We start from the raw sequence: 24,021 nt of genomic DNA on the forward strand, positions 1-24,021 counted from the left end.
AACAGAGAGGGAGAGGTGGAGATGGGAGGCTTAGGGAGGGAGATAAAGACCGAGAGAGAGAAAGGAGATGAGACAGCTGGTGATGCTGAGTGAGCAGGGTTGATGGAGAGGGCGGAGAGGGAGAGAGAGAGTAAAGTAGAAAAAGGGAGATGGAGAGAGGGTCTGCTTCATAAGCGTTCTGGCTAAATGTTTGCCTGCTGTTCGCTGAAGTGAAGCATAACTTATGTAGCCATGAATATTCATGAAATTTAGTTTGTGGGTGTGTGTGTGTATGTCCTTGCATGCTCTGTAATTAGCATCTATAGATTTCCTAATTAGAATTCATTTTTTGACCTTTTATGACCTTTGATGAAAATTTGCCAGTGCTGTCAGGCTACATCCTACAACAGGGTGCTGTTGTGTTTAAACCAATAGGCCTACATAGTTCAGTAAAGCACAGTGTCTGTGAGAGGAATGATGCCAGGAGTTAAGACCTTATTCTTTTTAACCAGCCTGAGATGCATCTACATCTTAAATGATAGGGGGGGCACCAACAGAATGGTTACTATAGTGCACGCAGGGTGGCCCAGTTTTTAGCGAGCCCATCCGTCTTGCAGACATCCAGGGTTCAAACTTTTGGCATGTATCTCAACCTGATGAAGTGTCCTTGAGCAAGACAATGAATCCCCACGAGCTACAATATTGCTTTCTTTGGCTGAACCTTTTCTTCTCCATCAATTTCAAGAAAAAGTAACAAATCATTGTAAATGCATATTAGTAATATAATATTTTAGTTGGTAAGACAGCATTTGAATTCATTGCAACTCATTTTTTGGCTACCCTATTTCCAGAGTACAATCTCGAACCCTGCCAGGATCCAGGAATGCCTCAGTTCGGCTGGCACACGGGCTCCAGGTTTGGCATTGGTGACTCACTGGTGTTCTACTGCAACACGGGATATCGTCTACAGGGGGCGAGGGAGATCGTGTGCTTGGGAGGTGGCCGCCGCATGTGGAGTGCCCCTCTTCCAAGGTGTGTGGGTACGTGGTCAGCTGCTTTTATTCCGTTTCCTTTCCCATGTGTGAATATGTATCGCAGAATTTATGTGTGATAGTCAATGCCAGGTTTTAAACATAATTGGCAAAGAAATAAACTTTTTATTAGACATTTGTGAGCTCAGTGGAATTCGATTTACTTAAGTAGACTACAATTAAAAACTCAGACCTGTGATTTGTGCTGCTAGGTTAAAACTACATAGGGAGATCTTTCCATTGAAGGTCAGGTCGAAAGAGAAGGGTTTCAGGGACAATATCACTGCACTGATCTCTCACCCCCCAGAGAACCTTTGGATTTTAAGAGTGGCAGAGGTATTGTGTCATGTATATTAGTTCCATCACAGCCTGTGATGGAGAATCTTTTCACAACCCTGCCTGTGGTATACCAGTTTAGCCCTTTGTTAGAAAAGGGCTGCTATGATGACATGACTTTAACATGATAATCAGTAGATAGGGCTTTTTGTGGCTTATTTCAAGTGGCAATGAGTTTGAAAGTAGGTATATTCTTATTTTAAAGGAAAACATATAAACTAAAAGTTGTGTCATGTATTTCTTGGTATACATAAACCATGCAGAGAAATGCATAGCATGTATCAAGGGCTCTCCCACTGAAAATCTATGATCTGCTCTTTACTTGTTGATTCAGAGCAGTTTATTGTGGAAAGTAATCCTCGGCATTTGTGTCTTAGCATGGAGTAAGAAAGTCAGTGGGATAAATCTTAGAAATGAATGCCTCTAATTTTTTACACAGAGTAAACACTGTGTGTAAAAAATTAGAGGCTTCATAGTCCACTCAACACTGCCAGATGATAATGATTATTATGATACAAAAGAAATAAAAGGGAGGGCACACGGATGAATCGTTAACCACAATCATCCAGACATTTGGATTATACCTTTATATTTTTAGTAACATTCTAATTAACCTGTTATGTAAGGCCAATAATTTTAATTAGTTTACTCCAAATCTAATACAGTCTATTTTTGTCGTGGCTGCTGTGTAACTGATTATGTCTTTTGTCTGTGTGTTTGTTTTCTTGCAGCGGAGTGTGGATCAACAGTCTCTAACAATGAAGGAATTCTTTTGTCACCAAACTATCCGATGAACTACGACAACAGCCACGAATGTGTGTACAGCATTCAGGTCCAAACAGGCAAAGGCATCAACATCACTGCCAGCAACTTTCAACTTGCACAAGGTGACATCCTCAAGGTAAAGACACAATGCTGTGGCACGTCTTTGTTAACAGTCAAATCAATTAGTGTTATTTCTTTCAATTTTAATTAATGTTGAAGTATATGAGGCGGGTGGTTTTTATTATGTACAACATGGAGAACTACAAATGGGATTTTGTGGGTAGCAGGCAGATTGCAGAATTTTTTTTGCTTTAGAGAGCAAAGGTCAGACAGCAGCAGCAGCAGCAGCAACATCCCTTTGGGGAAGAAGGGATTCATATCTTTGCTCAAGGGCATTTTAACAGTTTTGGTAAGCACCACAGATGTGATGCAAATGACTATGTAGTCCCCACTTCACAGCAGGAATGCACTCTTTTTGGGATGCAGATGTCTTATCTAATGCTCCAATTAACCAAGCATTGTAACCTACTGTGTGTGTTTCTAGTAATGGAGTTGTGTAGACAGCAGTCTCTTGTATTTAGTCATTTTGTAAACAGCTGAAATCTGGAAAGATTTGCTTTAAGAGCTAAAATGACTTCAAGAAAGGGAAAAACAAAACAAAGTAGAATTTCAAAGGAAGAGCCTCAAGCCTTGTGTTTCATTTCTTGTTATTTCACAGATGTCAATCAGGAAAGATTAAGTGTACTGCTGGAAAGTCGTACTCTGTACAAATAATTTCCAGTAAGCATGTGGATCAAAAAGAAAAACAACTGAAGATAAAAATGCAATTTTGTTTTGCAAAAATCCACAAAACAATGTACTTTACTTTTTGCTTGGTGACTGTACCGCTTTTAAACTCTCAATAGCTTTTATCACGTCAGAATTTAAGAGCATTTAATATTTGGGTGATAATTGGTGGATAATTGCACTAAATAGTCTTCTTTCTTAGTTTGACATCATGAATCCCACCATCTGCCTTGTTAATGCAGCTCTACAGGTGCACAGTTGCAAATCAATAGGGAGAATTATGGTCACTCCAGTGTAAGTTTCACATCCCATTTAGGACATTGGCTTTGCTATAGAGGCGCCATATAAAGCAGAGGATATACAGTACTAATAGCTTCTTTTTAATTGTGGCTCTCTTTCTTCAGTATAAATATTTAATTCTTAATATTATTGTTTTACTTCATTGTGGGTATTCAATCCTCTATAAGCAGCCAAACTCTCCATCATGTTCATCTATGTCTCTGGTCAGGTGTATGATGGTAAAGATGGTGCAGCCCCGCTCCTTGGCACATACACAGGAGCATCGATGCAAGGTCTGGCCCTCACCAGCACCTCCAACTATCTATGGCTTGAATTTTATTCTGACCAGGAGGCGACAGCAGCGGGGTTCCGGCTCATATACCACAGTGAGTCACATTTCATTTCCCTGGGGGAGGAGGGCCCTAAAGCTTTTCCAAATGAGTGAATTTAGCCTCACTTCAGGAGCTAGGCATTTCAAGAAGCAGAATGTAAAAGAACATTTTAATTGACCCTTACCCTACTTCACTGTGTCTTTCATTGTCAGGGTATCCATTAAACACAGCATGGTGTTTCTGCGCCATTCCTGCAGGAAAATTAACTCTTTTTTTTTCCCTCTCCTCTGTCTCTCCCCCTCTGTCTCTCTGTACGTGAACCCCTTCCCCCTCTTTTTCTTTCCTCTCCACTCCTGCAATTAGCATCCATGCCTGTCTAACTGTATCTTGTTAAAATAGGTGAATTATTGTTGGAGTTGTTTGAAATCAGTGTGTTTGTGTGTGCATTAGAAATGTGAATGTGTATACACTGTACATAGTGTGTGCCTCAACATACTGTGTGTTTGTGTGTGTGTGCGTATGTGTGTGTTGAAAGTTTGGGTCATTGCTGTAACTAGGCCAGTAATAAATGGGTTTTGTTTCTCCCCTTAATTGGCTTGCTGACTGTGTATTGTTGCTAACTGTCTCTAATTCATTACTGTGACGTGAGAATGTTATGGTGACACTGCATTTTGCAGTCCAATTTAAAGTGTTTTTTTGTTTCACCTGCAATTGAGCTCTCTGAATTCTTTTTGTCTACCAGTGGGCTCTCTGAGGTAGAATTCAACATAGTTAGTGAGAATGGCAACAGGGCAAGTGCTGTTTTGACTTGAATAATATGAAAGCAAAAAAGTTTTCAGCTAACGTGCTGTTGCTAGATCCACATTGGCAGTTTTCTATCTATGATGTCTACACCAAAAGTGTAAAGCTATACAGTAGTTCAAATAAAATAATAGAGTACAATTCAGAGTTACTCATGATTTTGGTTTTGCGTCCTAACAGACCTGCAAAAATAATTATAAAATCTACATTAATCAGGATGTGTACTCATTTACAACAACTAATTAAATTGCCATCTCTATGCCATCATCTACATGCAACTACACTTAATTTAGAAGACATGATGGTTTAATTACAAGCTGCCTTTTGAGTCACGGAATTAACCATAATTAAGTATTGCATCGTTCAATTTCAGATTTTTTCCAGGGATGTGCACAAGGTAAATAGAAGAATGTAAGCTAGCATCCTTTATCCATCTCAAGATGCAGTCTTTACTTGGTCCTTTCAACCAGAATGAAAAGCCTTTTCAAGTTGGAATGGATTGACTGATGTATGAGCAACATGAGGGCAAGGAGAAGGTGGGGTATGGGCAGCTTACATCTTGTCTGAACATGAAATTTGATCATGTTTTCATGACTCTTCTACCAAAAGTGCTGTAGTAATTTTTGAAATGTGAGCAGGAACTGCTGGAGATTTATACTGGGCATGACACTTGTAATACTACCATAACATCTGGCATGGGCATGGACCTCACTGTGGGAAGAGACGATAAATCAGCACTGCTGGGTTTATGTGCGGTCACTGTTGCTGCATAGCAGAACACTAATATTTAGTACCTAAAAGAGAGGAACACATATAACGGCCATGGTTAAGTTCAAACACAGTGAGCACCAGAGTTATTGTAGCATTCTCTTGTTTGTGGCTTGTTTATTTTATTTCTTTTGTATTCCCCTGAAGTGTTTCAAGTGGATGGGCTGTTTCTCAATCGTAATAAATGTCCACACTCAATTGAACATTTAATTGTGAACATCTAATTGTTCTCTCTGTCCAAAAGGAATCTTTTACTGCCAAGTAATGTATTGGAACTGTAAGCCCAGCCCTCATCTGTGCTCAACTGGAAATTAATTCTCGTTCAATCAATACCTCTTTACAATACAGATAAATTGGAATATGACGCTGGTTAACAGAATGGCTGCTCTCCACTGGACCTTGTTTTCATTGCTGACAAGCAGTTGTGTGTATGTTCTAATGGTCTTCATGCTATGTCACTCTTGAACCCATAGTCTTTTCCACCCTCCTCCCTCTCACCTGTGCATCTCAATCTTTCCTGTCTAGGCTTTGAGCTATCCCACTGCGATGATCCAGGTGTGCCACAGTTTGGCTTTAAAGTCAGTGACCAGGGTCACTTCGCTGGAAGTGCCATCACGTTTGGCTGTGACCAAGGTTACACCCTGCACGGCAGTGGCATACTCAAGTGCATGACTGGGGAGCGAAGGGCATGGGACAACCACCTGCCGTCATGTATAGGTAATCTTTTCTGCCTATGTCTATGTCTGTATGCTGTCTTTGTCTCTGTCTCAACTATTGGTCCTAGACTTTCTCTCTCCTGTTCTCTTGGCTCCCTGTCCATCCCGCTCTCTCTCTCTACTTCTGTAGTATCTTATATTATCATTCAGGCCAGGCGCACTGTCAACATTGCTCAGCTAGGTGTTAATCCTAAGGACTTATCCCAATATGATTTCTACTTAATTCACCTGTGTTGAAAGAAAATACACTGCTTGTCATTTTGTAAGGGGATATAAGCAGCTCTGATGTTTTATTGTGAATCATTGATCTCTGTGTGTGTTCTTGATGCAGAACTGGCTACATAGTCATTAAGAACACTATAGTGAACCAGTCTTAATTGCTATTGAGCTTTCACTGAGTTGCACTGACTCTTTTTTCTTTCATAGGCTCTGTTATTTAGATGTTTTAATCTACAAGCAAATGATCAGTACTTTTCTAGCAGTAACTGCATAATTATCAGAGTATTCATATCAAATAGAGTCATGGACATGATGTACAGCCTTGGCTGTACTTTCATATTCAGAACATGCTGAGACAGAGAGACAGAGAAATGATAAAGCTATTACCTGCACACTGCCAGAGTCTGGAAGGTGTTGTGAGGCAGTGTCGGTTTTCTTGATGTCTAGCAGTGATGGATTAGGGTAAAAAATGATTTACAAATTTATGGACGTGTGCAGAATTGTACTTTAAATGTCACCATGTCCTACTCCCTTTTTCAATGAAACACGTATTTGTTCCTTTTTCGGTAAAAGGACTTCAGTATGGCCTTGTGGCATGTTCAATACAATCACAAAAAGGTAAATCACTGCATTGATTAACTGTTTAACAGTGCTGGATTGTTGAATGGTCAATATTGATAGTGAGTTGTGTATCAGTGAGCAGAATGTGAAATGGGATTTCTAGCCATTTCTCCGGAGCCTCATCCTGGCTCTTGTCAAAGACTTTTACATTTGCCCAGTGTTATGATACTGATTAAAGCTCACCACTGTGGCAATCTAATACAATTTTCCTATTAATTAAGTGCCGTTTGTTCTGTAATATAGATAGCAAGATGATAACCAGGGGAGAAACAACATAGATTGGATGATAAGGTATTCCTTCAGTCATTAACAATTGTAGCAATGTCTTCCCTGCAGAGCAATGCCCAGCCTATGTATTCTCTGGACACAGTCTTTTTAAAGTAAATTAATGGCATCATTAGGAGACATACTTAGAGACTAAACAAGTTTTGCATGTGTGAGTGTCTCTGTCCTGGCAGGAAGTCCTTGTTGCAGTCCCATTACCTGTAAGAAAAATAGAATTTTTCATTTTCAGAGCTTAAGCTGTTGGTCATTAGTCCTCATTTTATACTCTGAGCTTCAGTGAGCTTGGGCTCCAACAGAATCTTTTTCTGTATTTTGTTTCAACATTTACTTGTGTGTCCATGTGTCTGCTTTTTCTCTTGTGTAAGTTTGTGTTTTTGGAGGTTTTCATGTATTTTGTATTCATTTGTGTGTATGTGCGTGCAGCGGAGTGTGGTGGCAGTTTCAAGGGGGAGTCTACAGGACGCATCCTCTCCCCTGGGTATCCCTTTCCCTATGACAACAACCTGAGGTGCACCTGGACAATTGAGGTTAACTCTGGAAACATTGTGAGGTAAGCCAAGTTGCAGTAACATGGTCATATTATACATACATATATATATGCATGCACTGTATATCCAGTATGGATGAAAATGTTTTTGCTGTTTTCTTTGTTTATCTCTAAGCCATTTATAACTTCTGGAAATTATAATTAAAATAATTAGAATTTAGAACATTTTGAGTAAAATATGCAATAACTTATCAAAATATGCTAATTGTATGGAGCAACATTACTCATGAAATATGGTGGTGATGAAAAAACATGTATTTGGACCTGCAATCCTTTGCCATGTAAAAAAATGAATATATTAGTTTAAATCAACAAAGGGAAAGTGGAACACTCAGTGATAAAACTAAAGGTTATTTGATTGACGTTATCATGAGGCTGTAGTCTATACACAAGAAAATTGCCTAGAACTGAACTGATGGAGGGTTGATTTAAATGCATCTTAAATTGAATGAGGTCATCCTAACTTGACCTGACTTTAAAAAAAGATAAAAACAATCTAAAAATGTTGTCATGAGATGTTGTAAAGTTCAGTTAAGATTTTATACAAGACAAACTCTCTCTCCAAAGTTAGATGTCATCAAGAGAAACAGCCTGCAGCAGCTCCATTAACAATGATTGGGAGAGGGACTTTGTAGGCACTGTGACAGCACCCTGGGGAATTTTCTCTGGACATGGAAGCTTTTTTTTTTTTTTTTTGGGTTGAGAGCTCCTAGTATTACTGTGAAATAAATCCCATTTGGGCTTAGAGGTCGAAGTAAACATGGTATGATTTCATAAAGTCAGCCACACATTCTTTGTCAGAAGAACTGCTTCAGGCCATCTCTTGATGAGATTGCAGATAAGTCTGTGCTCTTGTATTTTCAGCTTTGGCAGAAATTGATTGATGATACCAAATCACAACTGAAATGCCCAAAAGCATGGGGACATGGGGATCTCTAGATAGATCTCTCCTTTGAGAGGTCTTTCATTTTTCTTATATTTGAGATGCCATATAGACTGTATTCACCTTAGTCTTACAATATGTTAAAAGGCTAAGACATAAATTGACTGATTTGAACTAAAGCCAAAGTAACAATCTCTTATATTCACCTCTCCCAGTCTCCAGTTTCTTGCTTTCGACACAGAGGCATCCCACGACATACTGAAGGTGTGGGACGGGCCTCCTGAGAACGAGATGTCTCTGAAGGAGGTTAGCGGCTCTCTGTTGCCTGAGGGGATCCACTCCACTCTCAACGTCGTCACCATTCAGTTCGAGACTGACTTTTATATCACCAAGTCTGGCTTTGCCATTGATTTCTCTAGTGAGTATTTCCTTTTGAGTAGTTGACGTCCAGTAGATGTATAGTGTAATGTGTTTGCTCTTGGTGACAGTTACTATAAGTAGTTAGTTATTTCATTCAGTTTATATGTGTGTAAATGGTCAACATTTAGACAAAATTATTTGTTTTCTTTTTGCAGTTTGTATATCTGTTTAGGAAATGCCATCACGTAATAAGTGTTGTCTCCATTAATCATGTAAGGGCTATATACATTTCTCATCAGTTTGTCCCCTAATGATTTCAAGTTATCAAACTGACGTATAGTACAGCTTTTAATTTGAACATTTTCAAATACCATGTGGTTTTCTCACTATTTTCTGTAATCTTTAACCACGTCTTAATGATGAGTCCCGGATATTTCACAGTCCACTGCTGACAGTCTCCCGTGCAGCATTTGCTGCTGTAATACTAATGGAGTCTACATGATCTGCTGATAAGTCGTTTCAAAACCAAGCACACGAGTAGAGCAGTTCCAAAACACTTCATGTATGCCATATACGATGAGGTTGTAAATGTTTTCATTTTCTGTAGTGTACAGACATGACAGCTTAATGTACAGATAAATTACATGGAATTCACTCTTCATCGTGTTGGAAGCTGAAGAGAGATCCATACTGTACTCAACTACCTGCTATACCCAAGGCTAGTGGCTTTCACAACCAAAAACCTGGTTGTGTTAAGTTAAATTCTACAGACGTCCTTCTGTGAGTGACAGTGTCTTGTGGCACCCACCCATTTTTGAGGGTATCAATGTGTTTCAGGTTCGAAGCTGTGTGCAGTACAATTAGAGGAAACCGTGTTTTAGGTTGAATAATATATTAATCCATAATTCTGGGGATAAAGTTGCAGTTTTATTTATTGACTATGTAGAATTGAGGCTTATTACAATGTGGATTATTATGATCCCTTATTTCACAGATGTTAAGTCTTATTGAATGATCATTTTGCAATTACATTTTGAAAACGGAGAGTCAAATGTATTGTGCTGTGCATGTCATCTTGTAATCACATTATATACACCGTGATCAATATTACCTTTTAATTACACATTTGTATTTCTAAAAAAAAAAATGCTTGATGTATTTTTGTCAGATGTCTTTGTATTTTGGGGGGTAAAAAGAGCAACAACAATTCAGAACTGCAATATATTTAACTGTGTTAAGTCTTTCAATAAAGTCTGTCAAGATGGGAATATTTGAAGAATCCATCAGATTTTACCAGCTCATTCTGGTAGCTCAGGGCTGCTCCACAGCTGTGATTTAGGAAAACAGATTAGGAAAACACGGCAGGATTTTGACTGCTATCACTCTGTAATCTGCTCTGCGCACTAACTTGGTTTGAGCCACAGTTTCAGCTTGACAGCTGTCTACAGTATGATATGAGACTCCTTGTGTGTATACGTGTATTCTCTCTTGTGCTCAGTGATTCGCTTTACTATGCATGCACATGTCCATTTATGTATGTGTGTGTCACATGTGTGTTTGCCCTTCAGGTTCACTTGCGACAGCTTGCCGAGATCCAGGTATTCCCATGAATGGCAGTCGCAATGGGGAAGGGCGGGAGCCCAGTGACTCTGTGACCTTCTCTTGTGATCCGGGATATGAATTGCAGGGGGAAAGCAGAATCACCTGCATCCAAGTGGAAAATAGATACTACTGGCAACCCAGCCCTCCAAGCTGCATCGGTGAGAGCCAGGGAGACAGTGTGTATTAGAGAGAGAAGGGAGGATGTGTGGTGGAAAAAGAAAGAGGTGGATGAATAGAAAGAAGGGGGGAAAGTGTAGGGGATCAGAGTGAAAGAGAGATGATGAGAGGAAGAGGGAGTGAGGGAGTTTTTCTATTAACTGGCTGCAGCAGAGACTATAATTCTCTCACTGATGTCTTAAAATTATGTGTAGGATAAACAAGACTCCTCAGATATATTTGAATCGTTGCCAACTCTGATGTGGACAAATCCACTTCTGTAACTAGTCAAAGGCTGAGTACTCTACTGTCTCCCAACACATTGTCTTATTAGAGCTTAACAGCTAATTACTTAACAATGCAATTAGAAATAATTACACTAAGTAGGTCCAAAGAAACCCAGATGTTCTTGAGTTGCTGCCAACCAGTCTAGCTGAGGTTTTTTTTTCTGACCAGGATAGAGCTATGTAGGCATTTGTAGGACTCACTGTAGCGAAGCCTGTATGAGTGAACACTTGACGTAAATGTTGGCTTTCCTTATATGTATTAAGTGTGACCACACCAAATAAGAGCAACATACTCGTAAGTGTGTTACCTCTTCACTTCTTCATGGTGAAACGTGGCAGATATTTCATCAAATTTAACAAATGACAAGTAAAGCCTTTTGTTTAAGATATAGGCACAGAGAATATCTGACAGGCTGAGGTGCTAAAAAAATCGCATGAACAAAATCCATCAAGTTAATCCTAGAGCAGAAATGTCCGTATTTATGAAGTGATTATTAAATTGTCTTTAATATCTTGTAAGTTTCGTATCTGCTTCATCTTTGCAGTCTCAATGGGATCCAAGAGTCATGTGTCAATAAACAGTATTAAGTACACTATTAAGATAATTACATGGTGAGCAAGGAGCAAGAAGTAAATAAGCACATGGATTAATGAAAGAGTTGCAGCAGTCACGTAAATGGAAAAACTGATCAATTTTTTTGCTTGAATAATTTATAATTGGAATGGACATTTATTGATTATTAGTTGAGCATATTTGTCGAATAATGTGATTATTCTCCATGTTTAACATATTTTATGATCTAATATGTACAACTACTACTTTGTTTGCTGCTGACCTGTTGAACATGGAATAAAACACTGAACAGCCTTCACCAGAAATTAATTTGAAAATGGCCGAGCTAGATCCAATGCCTTGGTAACACAACTGTCAGAAAAATAGCTCTTTTAATCATAATGTAGGGAAATGGTGGTATAGTCTTTTCTAATGCCCTGATTTTCGACTGGAATACCTTATGGTCGTCGCTGATAGAGGTCGACAAAGGTCACACATTTTGATTCAATTATATTTAATGACCTACAAGTGCTCATTTCTTAACTTTCTCAAACTGACTTCAGCTCAGCTAAAGACGTTTGCAGCAGGTCTGGCACATTTAATGCCTTTCTTTGTAATCACTGCATCTTTCTCATTCATCTCGTCTTCCTTTTGTGTCTCTGAAGCTCCTTGTGGTGGGAATGTGACTGGGTCTTCAGGATTTATCCTCTCTCCCAACTACCCGCACCCATATCCACACAGCAAAGACTGCGATTGGCTTATTGCCGTCCACTCCGACTATGTTATTTCTCTGGCTTTCATCAGGTAATATGAGCTGCTTCAGAGTCCATTTATTTGCTTGATTACTTTAAGTCAAAACACAAAACAAAACATCACTAGGTGTCTGAATGATCAGATGAATCACAGGCTTACTGTGTTTTGTCTGTGTTTTTACAGTTTTAAGCCCCTGTGCTTTAAAATCTACATAATGTAACAGTGGCACATTGATACATTCGTCATTTATGGTCCATGTAACCTATTTGAAATGATCAAAAATAATCCAAATATGTAAAGTTTCTACAGGAAGTGAACAGTGGCTCCAGTAAAATAAAATGGAGGCAGTGAAAAACCAGTGTTGTCCCTTAAATACATGGTCCAGTAACTTACAAGATGAAGCTTTCCGTACACCTGGTGTATGTTTGTGACCTGCCTGAAACAGAATAGAGTCAGTTCTTAGTGGATGCACAGTAGCTCTGGTTGTGCTGTGGAATTGCTTGTTTTCTGCAGTGGAACCAGCTATAACATCATAGTATTGAGCAAGCCATGTGTGTTAAGCAGAAGATCTAAGTTTGTGTCCAGGTGTGCTGGGAGATAGGGTGAAAGCAGCAGTGCCTCTACAAACACCTAGAAGGCAGGTATTCCTGCCACTTTGTTGAAATGTAGTGAAACAAGATTTCTGGATGAATACTGTATAAGGCAGGCAGAGGCGTGATATGATTGCAACTTATTTCCAAGACTGAATGATACTCAGACCATACGTTTTACATTATTAATTGCAATCAGCTGCAATATGGGTAGAGAAACTCACAGACAAGCCCAAAGGCACTTTCCATGAGTTAGTGTCTTTTGACTGTTGAGTTTTATTTTTATAGTTGTTTCATGAGGGGTTGGAGAAGGAGCATAGGTACATCGGCTCCTTTGAGACTTCCACCAACTTTCCCCTTTCTCAAGGTGAAGGAGAGAAATTTACCATGTTTCTTTTTCAACTTTGTCCTTCTAAACAAACATCATATAGAGTTGGCACAAAGCTCCTTTCCCTCTTGGGAATGCCAAATGAACGGATGGAGTTATGATTTTAAATTGGAGTTGCCTTGATCCAACTCAAATGCAATTATCTCCAAGCTATTTACATTTTTGTCATAAACCACGCTCATTATTATGAAAACAAATGCTCCTCTCTCTCTCTCACTGCGGCATCTGATTTGATATACAGCGCTACAATATGAAACGATCTTTTCACACTGCATTGCCATTGCCGTCTGGGAAGATTTTGTGCCAGCGTAGTGTCACAACAATTTAATCTCTTCTCACCTCTTGGGGGAGATATCTTTTTTTATCTCTTTGTCTGGAGATGCAAAACAAATCGCTTGGCATGACTCACTTCTAGCACTGCGGTGTACGCTCTCATTTTGAAACCCTAATGCATTCTAAATCTCACATACAATCTGTACAATCTGGTGGTTAAGACTTTGCAAAATAATAACTGTTTTATCTCTCATTTGTCTGTTTCTTTTACTTGTCACAGCTTCAGTATTGAGCCCAACTATGATTTCTTGTATATCTACGATGGGCCAGACAGCAGCGCACATCTGATTGGCAGTTTTCAAGACAGTAAACTTCCTGAGAAGATTGAGAGCACTTCCAACTTCATGTATTTGGCATTTCGCAGCGATGGCTCTGTGAGCTACACCGGCTTTCATTTGGAATACAAAGGTACTCTGAGGGCCTCTGCAAGTGGGATTGTACATGCATTTTCACAGACCATGTTTGTCAGCAGGGATTTACTTGGATACATATATAAATGAATTAGAAAATAATGCCTTTGAAGTACATTACTGTACACAACTTCTGTTTGCAATGTTGCTGCCAGCTGTGAGATTAGCCTTTAATTCACCCTTTTCCACCATGTTTACCATGTTACTGTTTAATGATACAGTTCCGTTAAACGGAACACACCTTTGTAGACTGAATTAATACTTATGCCCATCTCTGCTTAATTAGAAACCTCTCTCATTTTTGATGGTTGTCACTATTCTAAAAGCTTTGTTGTTTTGATTGGCAGCAAAACTGCGGGAGGCATGTTTTGATCCTGGGAATATGATGAATGGCACTAGAATGGGCACCGACTACAAGCTGGGATCCATGGTGACATTTCATTGTGAGGCTGGCTACCTGCTGCAGGGTTACTCCACTTTGACGTGTGTCATGGGCAACAGCAAGAGACCAGAATGGGATAGAGCCAAACCAAGCTGTCAAGGTGAGAGGCAGAACTTCTACATTAACAGAATGCCAGAGTAACAGAAAACTGCACTCCAGCTGTTTGGTCAATATTTGATACTATGTGATACCAGGACTGTGCTGAGTGTGTAAAAATGAGTTCTGGTGTGGTGTAGTCTTCTCATGCAGAATGCAAGAAAAGTAACCTCAGAGGAGAGAAGTCTGTTATTAATGTAGAGCACTTAAATCATTACAGGTTTAAGTGCTCTACATATATGTTAATTATTTGTCCCTAACATTAGTTAATTTTTACAAGTGTAGATACAATATAAAAAATGTATGGAGGACTCACTATTAGAAGTTTATATCAGAGACACCAGAAACACGCTCTTTATGTGTATGTCAAAGTGTGTGCATACGAGTTCCTGTTTTTTGTTTTCACCCACAGAAGATAAACTACATTAAGTTATACATATTTGAGAAGCTTGATATCAAGTTCTAACTTTAAACATTAGTGAATACTTTTTAAAAGACTTCATTGTCCTGACTTTTGCCAATATGAGAAAATATTAGGTTCAAAATTTTTCATGCCAGTAGCAGTTGTTTCCAATACACCCACATGACAAAAATGGTTTCCAACAGCCGAACCATCCCAGTCTAAACTGACTAAATCATTGTCCTTTCAGCACAATAAACACAGAAAGCAACAGAATCCACCTATTCGCATAATATTTCAGGTCATCAGGTCAATCAACCCATAAATCCATCAGGAAACTGACCATAAACAAAAACCTTCAGTTCAGAGTAATATTAGCTTGAAAGAAAAGGTTGGTGAACAAAAACTATGTTTATACATCCATGACATGCAAGACTCTGACTTGTTGAGAGGTGGGACAACCTTTGTGATTAAGTAAAACAAAAGAAACCAAGTAAGTACAAGAGCCCCAATTTGATTGATATATAGTTGGAGTTTTACAATCTCAGTGTATTGCAAAGAACATTCTATATCAAGTAATAATTGCTCAATATTCACAGCCAAATCTACAGTGTACATGTTTTGTAGAGCTTTTGAGTATCACAGTGTCAAGGAGAGAAGTGAGAAAAGATCTGAAGAGTTTCAAGATAGCTACTCAGTGATCTTCCCTCCAATAGCATGTCACCGTTTTTAATACCCCTGAAAGTGTTTAATCTGCTAAGGTTGAATTAGAATTCAGATCTCATTTTCAACAGTGGGAAACAGGGGTGCCCACTTTCACACCAGGGAGCTATTCATTACTTTTACTGTTGGCACCTGTGTAGCTTCACTGAACAGTCCTGACGTTATGTGCTTTACTAAAGGGTCCATCAGCAACTCTCCATTTAGTATTTTCACTTGGAGACCAAATTTGAACTGATGACAGACATACCAGTCTAAAGGCTAAACCTTATGGCTTCAGCTGCCCCAGCATATGCCCAGCTCCTGTCCCTTCACAATATTTCGTAGTTAGCAGTTGAAGTTCATTTCCCGTACAAGCAAAACATGCAATTATCTTTAAAAAAAAAAAAAAGTGCCAACAAGACACTTTGTAGACTATTTGTAGTTGAATGGTAATGTGGACAACAATACATAGACATGCAGTTTATATGCAAAACACATTTCAGACAACTGATTACACCACAAGTAGAGCCCGACTGATAGATTTTGTGGGCTGACATTTTTGGTTGGCTTTATACTGGCTTATCACAGATATATCAGATATATGTATAGGTATGTATGTAGATAAGTGACAAAAATTGCAGTACAGATATGTCAAAGATACGTTTGAGGGCTATGTATATATCTTTGTCGCAGCTGTTAAATAACCACATTTAAGGGATCAAATCTATGTGATCAGAAGTGGTTAGGCTCTAATCGTTACCTCGATCAGTTAAGATTCATCTGTCACATTTTACAATTCCATTGAATCCAGTGTCTGTCTACATTTTAGCATCTCATCCACAATATTCAACACCATAGATTTGCTCTATTGTGCCGTGATGGTTCCATTATCTCCCACGTCTATCTAAAGGAAATGGATTGCAGGGCGGCTTCAATATCCTTCAAATATAACCAGTTAAAAATCTAAAAGCATTTCAATCCCTTCACTTGCAGCTGACTTTCTGTTTTAATGATACAGCATTGCCAGGTTTTCGAAAAGGCCTCAAACAACAATGAATTATGTGTAAAAGTGTTGTTGGAGTTCGGATTTTGAAGATAGAAGAAGATAATCTGAGCTCTCATGAAATGAAACCTGAAACATTGACATCTTTTATGGCAACCTGATTCTGAGTATCATAAGTACTGATTAAAGTAATAACCCACCTTTTTTCCTGGGCGTTAAGGTTATTTTTACAAATCAGTCTTTTAGAGAGTTTTACACTGTGCCAACTTCTCCATAGCACTGTACTCACCTGTCAAAATGTAACCATTAAAGCATATCCTGAGAATCTTTTCCTTTCCTTAGTGCTGCTCTCACCTGCTGTTGATTGACAGCACAGTGTGCCCTCGGTCCCACCAGCAACATTCTCTCACATCCCTCACCCACCACTACACTGTGGCTCCTTTTCTGTCTGACAAATCAGCTTAAATTAGAGTCCCACTTGCCGTCATCACATATGTTTGATTACATGCCTTTTGCTACTCTAACGACCAAATGCAGATAAATTGCTGATCCATCTTTCTAGATTAGGGTCTCTGCTCACTTTCGTTCATCCTCTCCTGTGCTGTGCTCAATGAAACAGCCGTGACATGTGCATTGTGTGGGCCACAGGGGGTTCAGAGCAGCTGGTGACAGCTTCCCTCCGACAAATGAGTGTGTGTTTGTTTGCAGTTGAGGGTCCCCCACCTGATGGCTCGGTCCATGAGGTCTGAGGCAACCATGTTACAGGGCAAATTAGGTACATCATTAACAGCTTAAGATAGGACTCAGAGATGTGACGCAGGTGCAGGACAGACCACAGCTTATATTGATTAACCTGGTCGCCAGTTGAATATCTGCTGACACCATGATGATGTTGGGTCCTCACACCTTAATGTGGCTTTACCAGAACAAACTGCATACTAACATGGATGGATGGTCTTTTCTAATGTTTCAATTAACCTTGTAAACAATTGACCAGCAAATTTAGATCAAGAGCGACTGGACCTCTTATGTACAAAGGTTGATGACTGAAAGCCTGTTTCAGCTGAGGGGTTGAATCTGAGTTTCTCTAAACATGCTGCTGGGCGTTACGGGCTGATTAAAATCACAGGCGTGTGGAACTTTTGAGATTGTGTGTCTTGTTGATTGATGGTGTTTTTACTTATTTTGAAGGCAAAAAGTACTTTTCCTCACTGGTTGTTTCCCGTTTCGGTAAACACCACAAATGCTTCCTATTCTGTCCTTATACAGCTTTCCTTTTGAAAATGTCCCCAAAGTGTCTCTCAAGTGTCAAATTATTTTTGTGTGCTGGCCAAAATTATATTTGTCAGCAGCTGAAAGTTCAGAGGTGACTTTTCATCTCATCTTGTGATATGAACTGCTTACCTGTGCGCTTGTGCCTCTTAAAATGGATTTGCTGATTGTATTTTATTGCCTCATTTCCCCGGGTACTGTAAGCTGGTTGTTTCACAATTGTTAACTGTGCTTCTCTGTTGCTTTCCCTCCTGTCCCCACAGCTCCCTGCGGAGGTCACTTCACAGGTTCAGAGGGAACTGTGCTGTCCCCAAACTACCCACATAATTACACCAGAGGCCAGACGTGTGTCTATGACATCTTCGTCCCTGGGGACTTTGGTAAGCATTTCGAGCATTATTTTTACAGAGTTGCAGAAAATTGTTACTCATGGTCTGTTCAGCCGCTGCTTATAGCCTGTTTGTGGTGTCGGTTTATAGAAATATTTTCACTTCAAACATGAAGTGAGAGAGAGGAGGCTAAGAGAGGTAATTGTTTGTGTTTTCTGTGAGTTTTCCTTTAATGATGAGGATAAAGCATAGTGAAGGAATGGAGGCTTACTCGCAAAGCTGGTCACAGGTGACAGAGCACTATCAAACAAATGGTTCAAACTTGCATAATTCATTTCCCTGTAGGGCTAAATCTGTACTTCATGCATTTCAGTGTTTTGTGAGTTTGGATTGATATGTTTGATGGTTACAGCCATTGACACTCAGGTTAAATGCTTGTCTGCTGCTGGATTAATATTCAGTCCCTGTACACTTCTGAAATACTCCTTTCATATCTGAAAACTGAATTGGCAGAGAAATAAACCAGTGGCTCCACTCTGAATGGACAAAAGTCAGTGTATGCCACCGCTATTCCTCACTGTGGTGCGTGTCTAATGAAATCACAGTTAATCAATACATGTTAGAATTTCAAACCAACGTACTGTTAGGGACTGCTGTACCTCATCCAGCTTTTTCGCACTCTTACATGTGAGCTGAAGCACAGCCTGAAGAATGGCAGTGTTTGGACTCTTGCAAGAGGCATGAAAGCACAAGAGGATCAGGGAAAACAAAAATTGATTGTGTTGACATGAAAAATGCTCTGTACTGTTGGTAATGGAGAGGAAGGTCAAGCAACAGCAAGGGCTGTAGGAAATAGATGGAGCAAGCAAATGCATGCATTATCCAAGTGCCTCTGTAATTCAGAGTAATTCATAATTTAGCAAAGATCTCTTGAAGACCTTGATGCGCTTTTGCTCAGTATTCCATGTTAGTCATAAAGAGCTACTGAAATCGTAGGCAGAGGTTTTTATCCTGTAAAGCCCCGTGCTTATGAAACACAGATTAATCCCCTGTGTGATGATCCAGCCCGACAGTTTACATCCTCTGTTGCCATCTCCCGCTGCTCATGGAGTCCAGGAACCTACAGGTCTCTTTTTCTATATATGAATATTGCATACAAATGCAGCCCTTGCGTAAACTGCCTGCAAATGCTTAATGGAGTGTGGAAGTCGCCAAGCAACATTCCCACCTAGGCCTGCGAAATTATTCCAGGGAGTGCAGACACAGAGGCTGTTTAAGAGTTCCACTGATGATGAGCAAGACTGTTGTTGCATGGCTTGAGGGAAATATATTCTGAGTAGTAGCTTAACAAAGCAACTGGGATTCAAAGGGTAGAGCAAATTGAAACTCTAGCAAGTAACAAGCATGTAACAAGAAATCCTAAATTGTCTAAAACATATGCTCCTCATTTCACTATTATATAGAATATATGGATCGTTGATATAGACAGAACAGAGAGGTCGGAACAAATAATGCCCTTGCACCAACATCACAACACTAGAAGTGGAAAAACAAGCTCTCTGCAATTTTTTATTTTTTTTTGCTGTGATGACGTTAAACATTATTTCTTGTTTGTTGATTTTAAATTCATCGGTGTACTTTATTTAATCATGTGAGTTAAATCACATAAAAAAGGGCCAAGCAATGTATGAGTCCAGGATTAACCTCCAGATAAAATTGTACAGAGAGAAATTCTGTTTTTTTTTCTGTAGCAGCTTGGCAGCTGCGTTCTAGCCTATGGGCAGTGTGATAGAAGAAATCACATTTCAGTGTCTAGTATACAGGTAATTGAAATTTGTAAGCGCCTAGGGTAGCGTATCAAAGGTGTTTCTTAGTCTGTCCCTCATATGACTGATAGCATACCATAAGCCTTTGAGATATTGTGTCAACCTGGTTGAACTGGCAGGAAAAGGTCAGTGGAAAATATCATCTCATGACTGTGGCCCAAGGATCTGAGGGTTTTACACCACGGTTCAGAGGCAGAGGGGAGTAGTATTATCTGGATGTATGTCTTTTGCTGTCAAGGTGTAGCTACAAGGGCAGTCTGTAGTATAAATATATAATATATATATATAAATATATATATAAATATCTCAACTAAATAAAAAGATATGTGCACATTGTGCCAAAACTTAACGGGTTTGGAGTTGGAAGCTGTATGTTTAAAATTAATTAAACCATGTGCTCTTAATTATTATCATTATTACTATATCTGATTAAGTTAGAGCCAGTACAGTGCCTGACACATGTTTGAGTAATGGTTGCCCAGAATAGAAATCAGCCATCAGCTATTGGTTGCCAGAATGAAACCTATGTGTTGTATTGTTGATCATCATGAAATGGATTTCACTAAAAAAAACAAGTTGCTTTGCGTCACCAGTTATGCAAAATGAGACTAAGACAGATAGATGTTTTCATTAATTGCATATTTACAAAGTAGCCACTAGTATAATGCATTAATTAAATAGGGAAAGAAAATTACCTCCTGAGCAGAGCCGTATTTCATCAGTTAATTCACCAATGTATTATAGGACTGCTGAAACATTTTTCAAGTATAACCTGATTTTTGTATTTCAGTGTGTACTGTTGCCATGTTCCTTGATCTTGGCAGTTATCTCACAGATGACAATATTACTGCATCACAGGTGTTGTAAAAAGGAAAAAAGTCCTTTAATTTCAGTTCTGTCGTTGGTGACAGAGTAAGTCAGTTAGTGATGTTTTTGTCACATTTGGCACCTGGTTGACTCTGTCTACTGGAGTAAATAAATCCGACTGCAACACTCACTTTCTATCTATGCCAAGGCGAGGAATTCAGCATCATTTATTTGTTGTAGTTGCTTTTTTTATATAACTGTAAAAACTGGCTGCCAACACGGGCAACCAGCTCAAATCAAAGGATAGATAGTGATTCAGATCTTGTTGACTGCAGTGCAAAAATGCCCTGTAAGATTTAAGGTCGAATTTTCTATATATATACATGCTTGTGTTAAACCAAGCAAATTTGGCTGCCAGTGCAGTGAGGAGGTTTTCACTTGATAAGATTTCTTAAAATAAGTCAGGATGACCAACTACCACAAGTCTCACAACAAGACCAAATTACTTGAAATAAGTTTTATCATTGTTGTTTCTGGACACCAAAGGTTCACACGGTCATACTTATTTATATATAGTCTTCATTAACCAGGTTTCAATCTTTAAGTTGGGAGCCATGTGTCCTAATCATAGATTTCTGTGGATCTTTGTTCAGATATTCATGTTCCCAGGTGATGAATTCTAGTGACTTCCTCCTGTTTTTCCTCTAGTGCCACCATAAGGTTGACCTTTTGGTTCCGAGAAAAATGTAAGATGAGATTGCTATGAAATTTGGTACAGCAGATATATGAATTTCAATGCTTGGGTAAATATCTGACTTTTCCTTTAGCACCACACGTAGATCAAAGTTTTCACTTATTCATGGGACTATCTCAACGACTGTCTACTGGATGGATTTGGAAAGAATTGGGTACAAAAGATAATCCCCAGAGGATGAATCTCATTGACTTTGATAATCATCTGACGTTTTGTCTAACACCATCATCAGGTCCAAATCTTGATTTGTACAGTAGTTCGGTTAACCAAACCAAATCTGCAAAAACCTACAGCCTCACTGTGCTGCTAGTGTGGCTGTAGACTCTTAGTGTTGTTCACACTTACTTCAGTGTTTGCCAATTGTCAGTGTCTATCAAACAGATAACATCCGTAATCACTGCAAGATAAAGCTGAAAGTATACTGTCATGTAAGCCTTATATCTCGGTAAAGATCCCCCAAATTAAAATAAAATTGTCAATTAAGACACACAGACTGACATTTACTTAAATGAAGTCAAACAGCTTTCAGCACTAGATAATCCAATCCATACTCAAAATTTATCAAGCTAGATTTTAAATCTAAATAAAGATTATCTTACTTACTTAGATGTACAGTTTTTGCAGTGGGGGGCAAATGGGCAGATGTTCCTGTCAAACCCTACAGTAGCTATGACTTTGACGGTTTTCTAACTAGATTTTTTGCATATATACATATATGACTTATACTGATGATCAGCTACATTTCGCTCTTTTTCATCTGCTGTAGTTTTTCTAAAAGCACAGGTTTTCACTGGGTTTCAAGATTCTCTGACAACTTGTCAGCACAAAGGATTCTGAAAGCTCGAAACGTTTTGAGAATGTTTATACATGTGTTGGCCAGTATTTTATTCAGTGGTATCATAGAACACTGATAGAGATAGATTTACTGTATTCTATCTAAGCTGTCATGTTTTCTGTCTTACTGACTGAACAAACCCTGTGGATAGGTCCATACTTATGTGTTTGTGTTTTCTTTTGGACCCCATTTTGCCATGCCACATTTTGCACCTAACAAACTAACAGTATGTATACACATCATAAACATCCATCCATAACATCATAGTGCGCCACAGTATAATCTAGTTCATTTCTGCCTGAAGCATCACCTGAATCATGCAAATAAATTTCTGTCTTTTTCCATAGGCCTCACTGGTCCTACATGAAATACAGTATGTTTTCTATTTGGGTACCTGGTTTCTGCTCTTTTCCTGTGCAACATGTTCATATAGACAGTTATGCATTGTATCCAAGTTAATGATCATAATAATTAGAACAAGAAAAGTGCAAATCTCTGCCAGGCAATCCCAGCTATGTCTCACCCAACTGAAGAGGGCACCGCTATGGGAAACACTATCTGATGATGGGAAAACAAACTTCAATACAACAGCTGTTAACACCAGCTCAGATAATAGAAACAGGCACAATACAACATCCCTGTTGACAGATGCATCACTTTAGTGGATCGTAACAGGTACGGAATTAATCTGCAGATGCTCTGATTCAAAACAAAACCAACCTATCAATGTTAGTTTTTGCGCCAAAACAATGGCCAAAGTGTGGCCTGCAGGAGGCTAGGTAAGGCTTATTTTAGCCCAGCTGATTGCTGGCAATGCTGTTAACTCTATGATTTAAAACTGGAGCAGTTGTTGATGACTTTCTACGATTAAGAGGAGTGAGGACTCAGCATTCAATGATGGTATAAACAATCAATAAGATGGGTTTTTCAAAAATTTTGAACCATCATGATGACATGAGGTTCTTAAGCTTAAATATTCAAAAAAACAATTAGTCTGATTGGTCCAATAGTATTTGTGATTAGCTGTGGACAGACAGATACACACACACGCGCACACACACATGAACTAGGCTTATGCCTGGCAGAGATAATAAAAAAAGAAGAGTAGACACCAGTGCTTAAAGCATGCTGTGGGTATAGTTAGTAAAAAAGCCTCTACATTCGTTTGTGAGCCGTCATTTCTTGGTAGATCAGCACTTCATATGTATGCACTGTGCAGAACTTATTTTACTTTGCACCATTCAGATGTCATTAAGGTACAATGTGCATCTGTCTTGCCCTTTAATATTTAATTATTCTGTCAGAAATAATGGTCGCAGTCATATTTCAAACAATAACGCTGCTTTTTTAAAGAGATGAATTATTCATGGAACTCAACCTTTGCCTCTGGCACTGCTTGTAAACATACAGACATACATTGGCCCACGGGAATTCACTCTTGTTTACACCAAAGTTCAGTGGCTAGCATATAACTTTTCTGTCCTATACTTCCAACAGTTTATGTATATTCTTACCTAAAAATTGGGGGACTGACAATCTTGATATTTTTTTTTTTTTTTTAAGTTAACACCCCAAAGTATGAACTGGTACACTGGGAAAATTGAAATTAAAAAATGTAGGCGCAAATACCAAACATGCTTCAAGGTAAATTGATTTTTTTTTTTAGCCTAAGACTATTTCTTTGTTCAGAGTTACCTCCTTTGTAAATGTTTGATGGCTTCAGAGATGTGCCAAATTCTTACAACTAGCAGGACCCTCCATGGTGTTTCTTGTAT

General features: G+C 38.9%; 1 protein-coding gene across 1 annotated transcript in view; it reads left to right on the forward strand.

The window, feature by feature from the left end:
• LOC139204986 (CUB and sushi domain-containing protein 3-like) overlaps positions 1 to 24,021 on the forward strand; it is a 196,813-nt gene that overhangs the window by 80,390 nt on the left and 92,402 nt on the right. The window contains exons 21-31 of the mRNA XM_070835040.1: positions 831 to 1,019; positions 2,078 to 2,247; positions 3,406 to 3,562; positions 5,603 to 5,794; positions 7,342 to 7,468; positions 8,564 to 8,766; positions 10,277 to 10,468; positions 11,972 to 12,110; positions 13,591 to 13,778; positions 14,128 to 14,322; positions 17,959 to 18,075. Of these exons, the coding sequence (XP_070691141.1) occupies positions 831 to 1,019; positions 2,078 to 2,247; positions 3,406 to 3,562; positions 5,603 to 5,794; positions 7,342 to 7,468; positions 8,564 to 8,766; positions 10,277 to 10,468; positions 11,972 to 12,110; positions 13,591 to 13,778; positions 14,128 to 14,322; positions 17,959 to 18,075 (1,869 nt within the window). The remainder of the gene's footprint in view (positions 1 to 830; positions 1,020 to 2,077; positions 2,248 to 3,405; positions 3,563 to 5,602; positions 5,795 to 7,341; positions 7,469 to 8,563; positions 8,767 to 10,276; positions 10,469 to 11,971; positions 12,111 to 13,590; positions 13,779 to 14,127; positions 14,323 to 17,958; positions 18,076 to 24,021) is intronic.

This window comes from Pempheris klunzingeri, chromosome 8 (genome assembly GCF_042242105.1).
Source record: "Pempheris klunzingeri isolate RE-2024b chromosome 8, fPemKlu1.hap1, whole genome shotgun sequence".
NCBI classification, from domain to species: Eukaryota; Metazoa; Chordata; class Actinopteri; order Acropomatiformes; family Pempheridae; genus Pempheris; species Pempheris klunzingeri.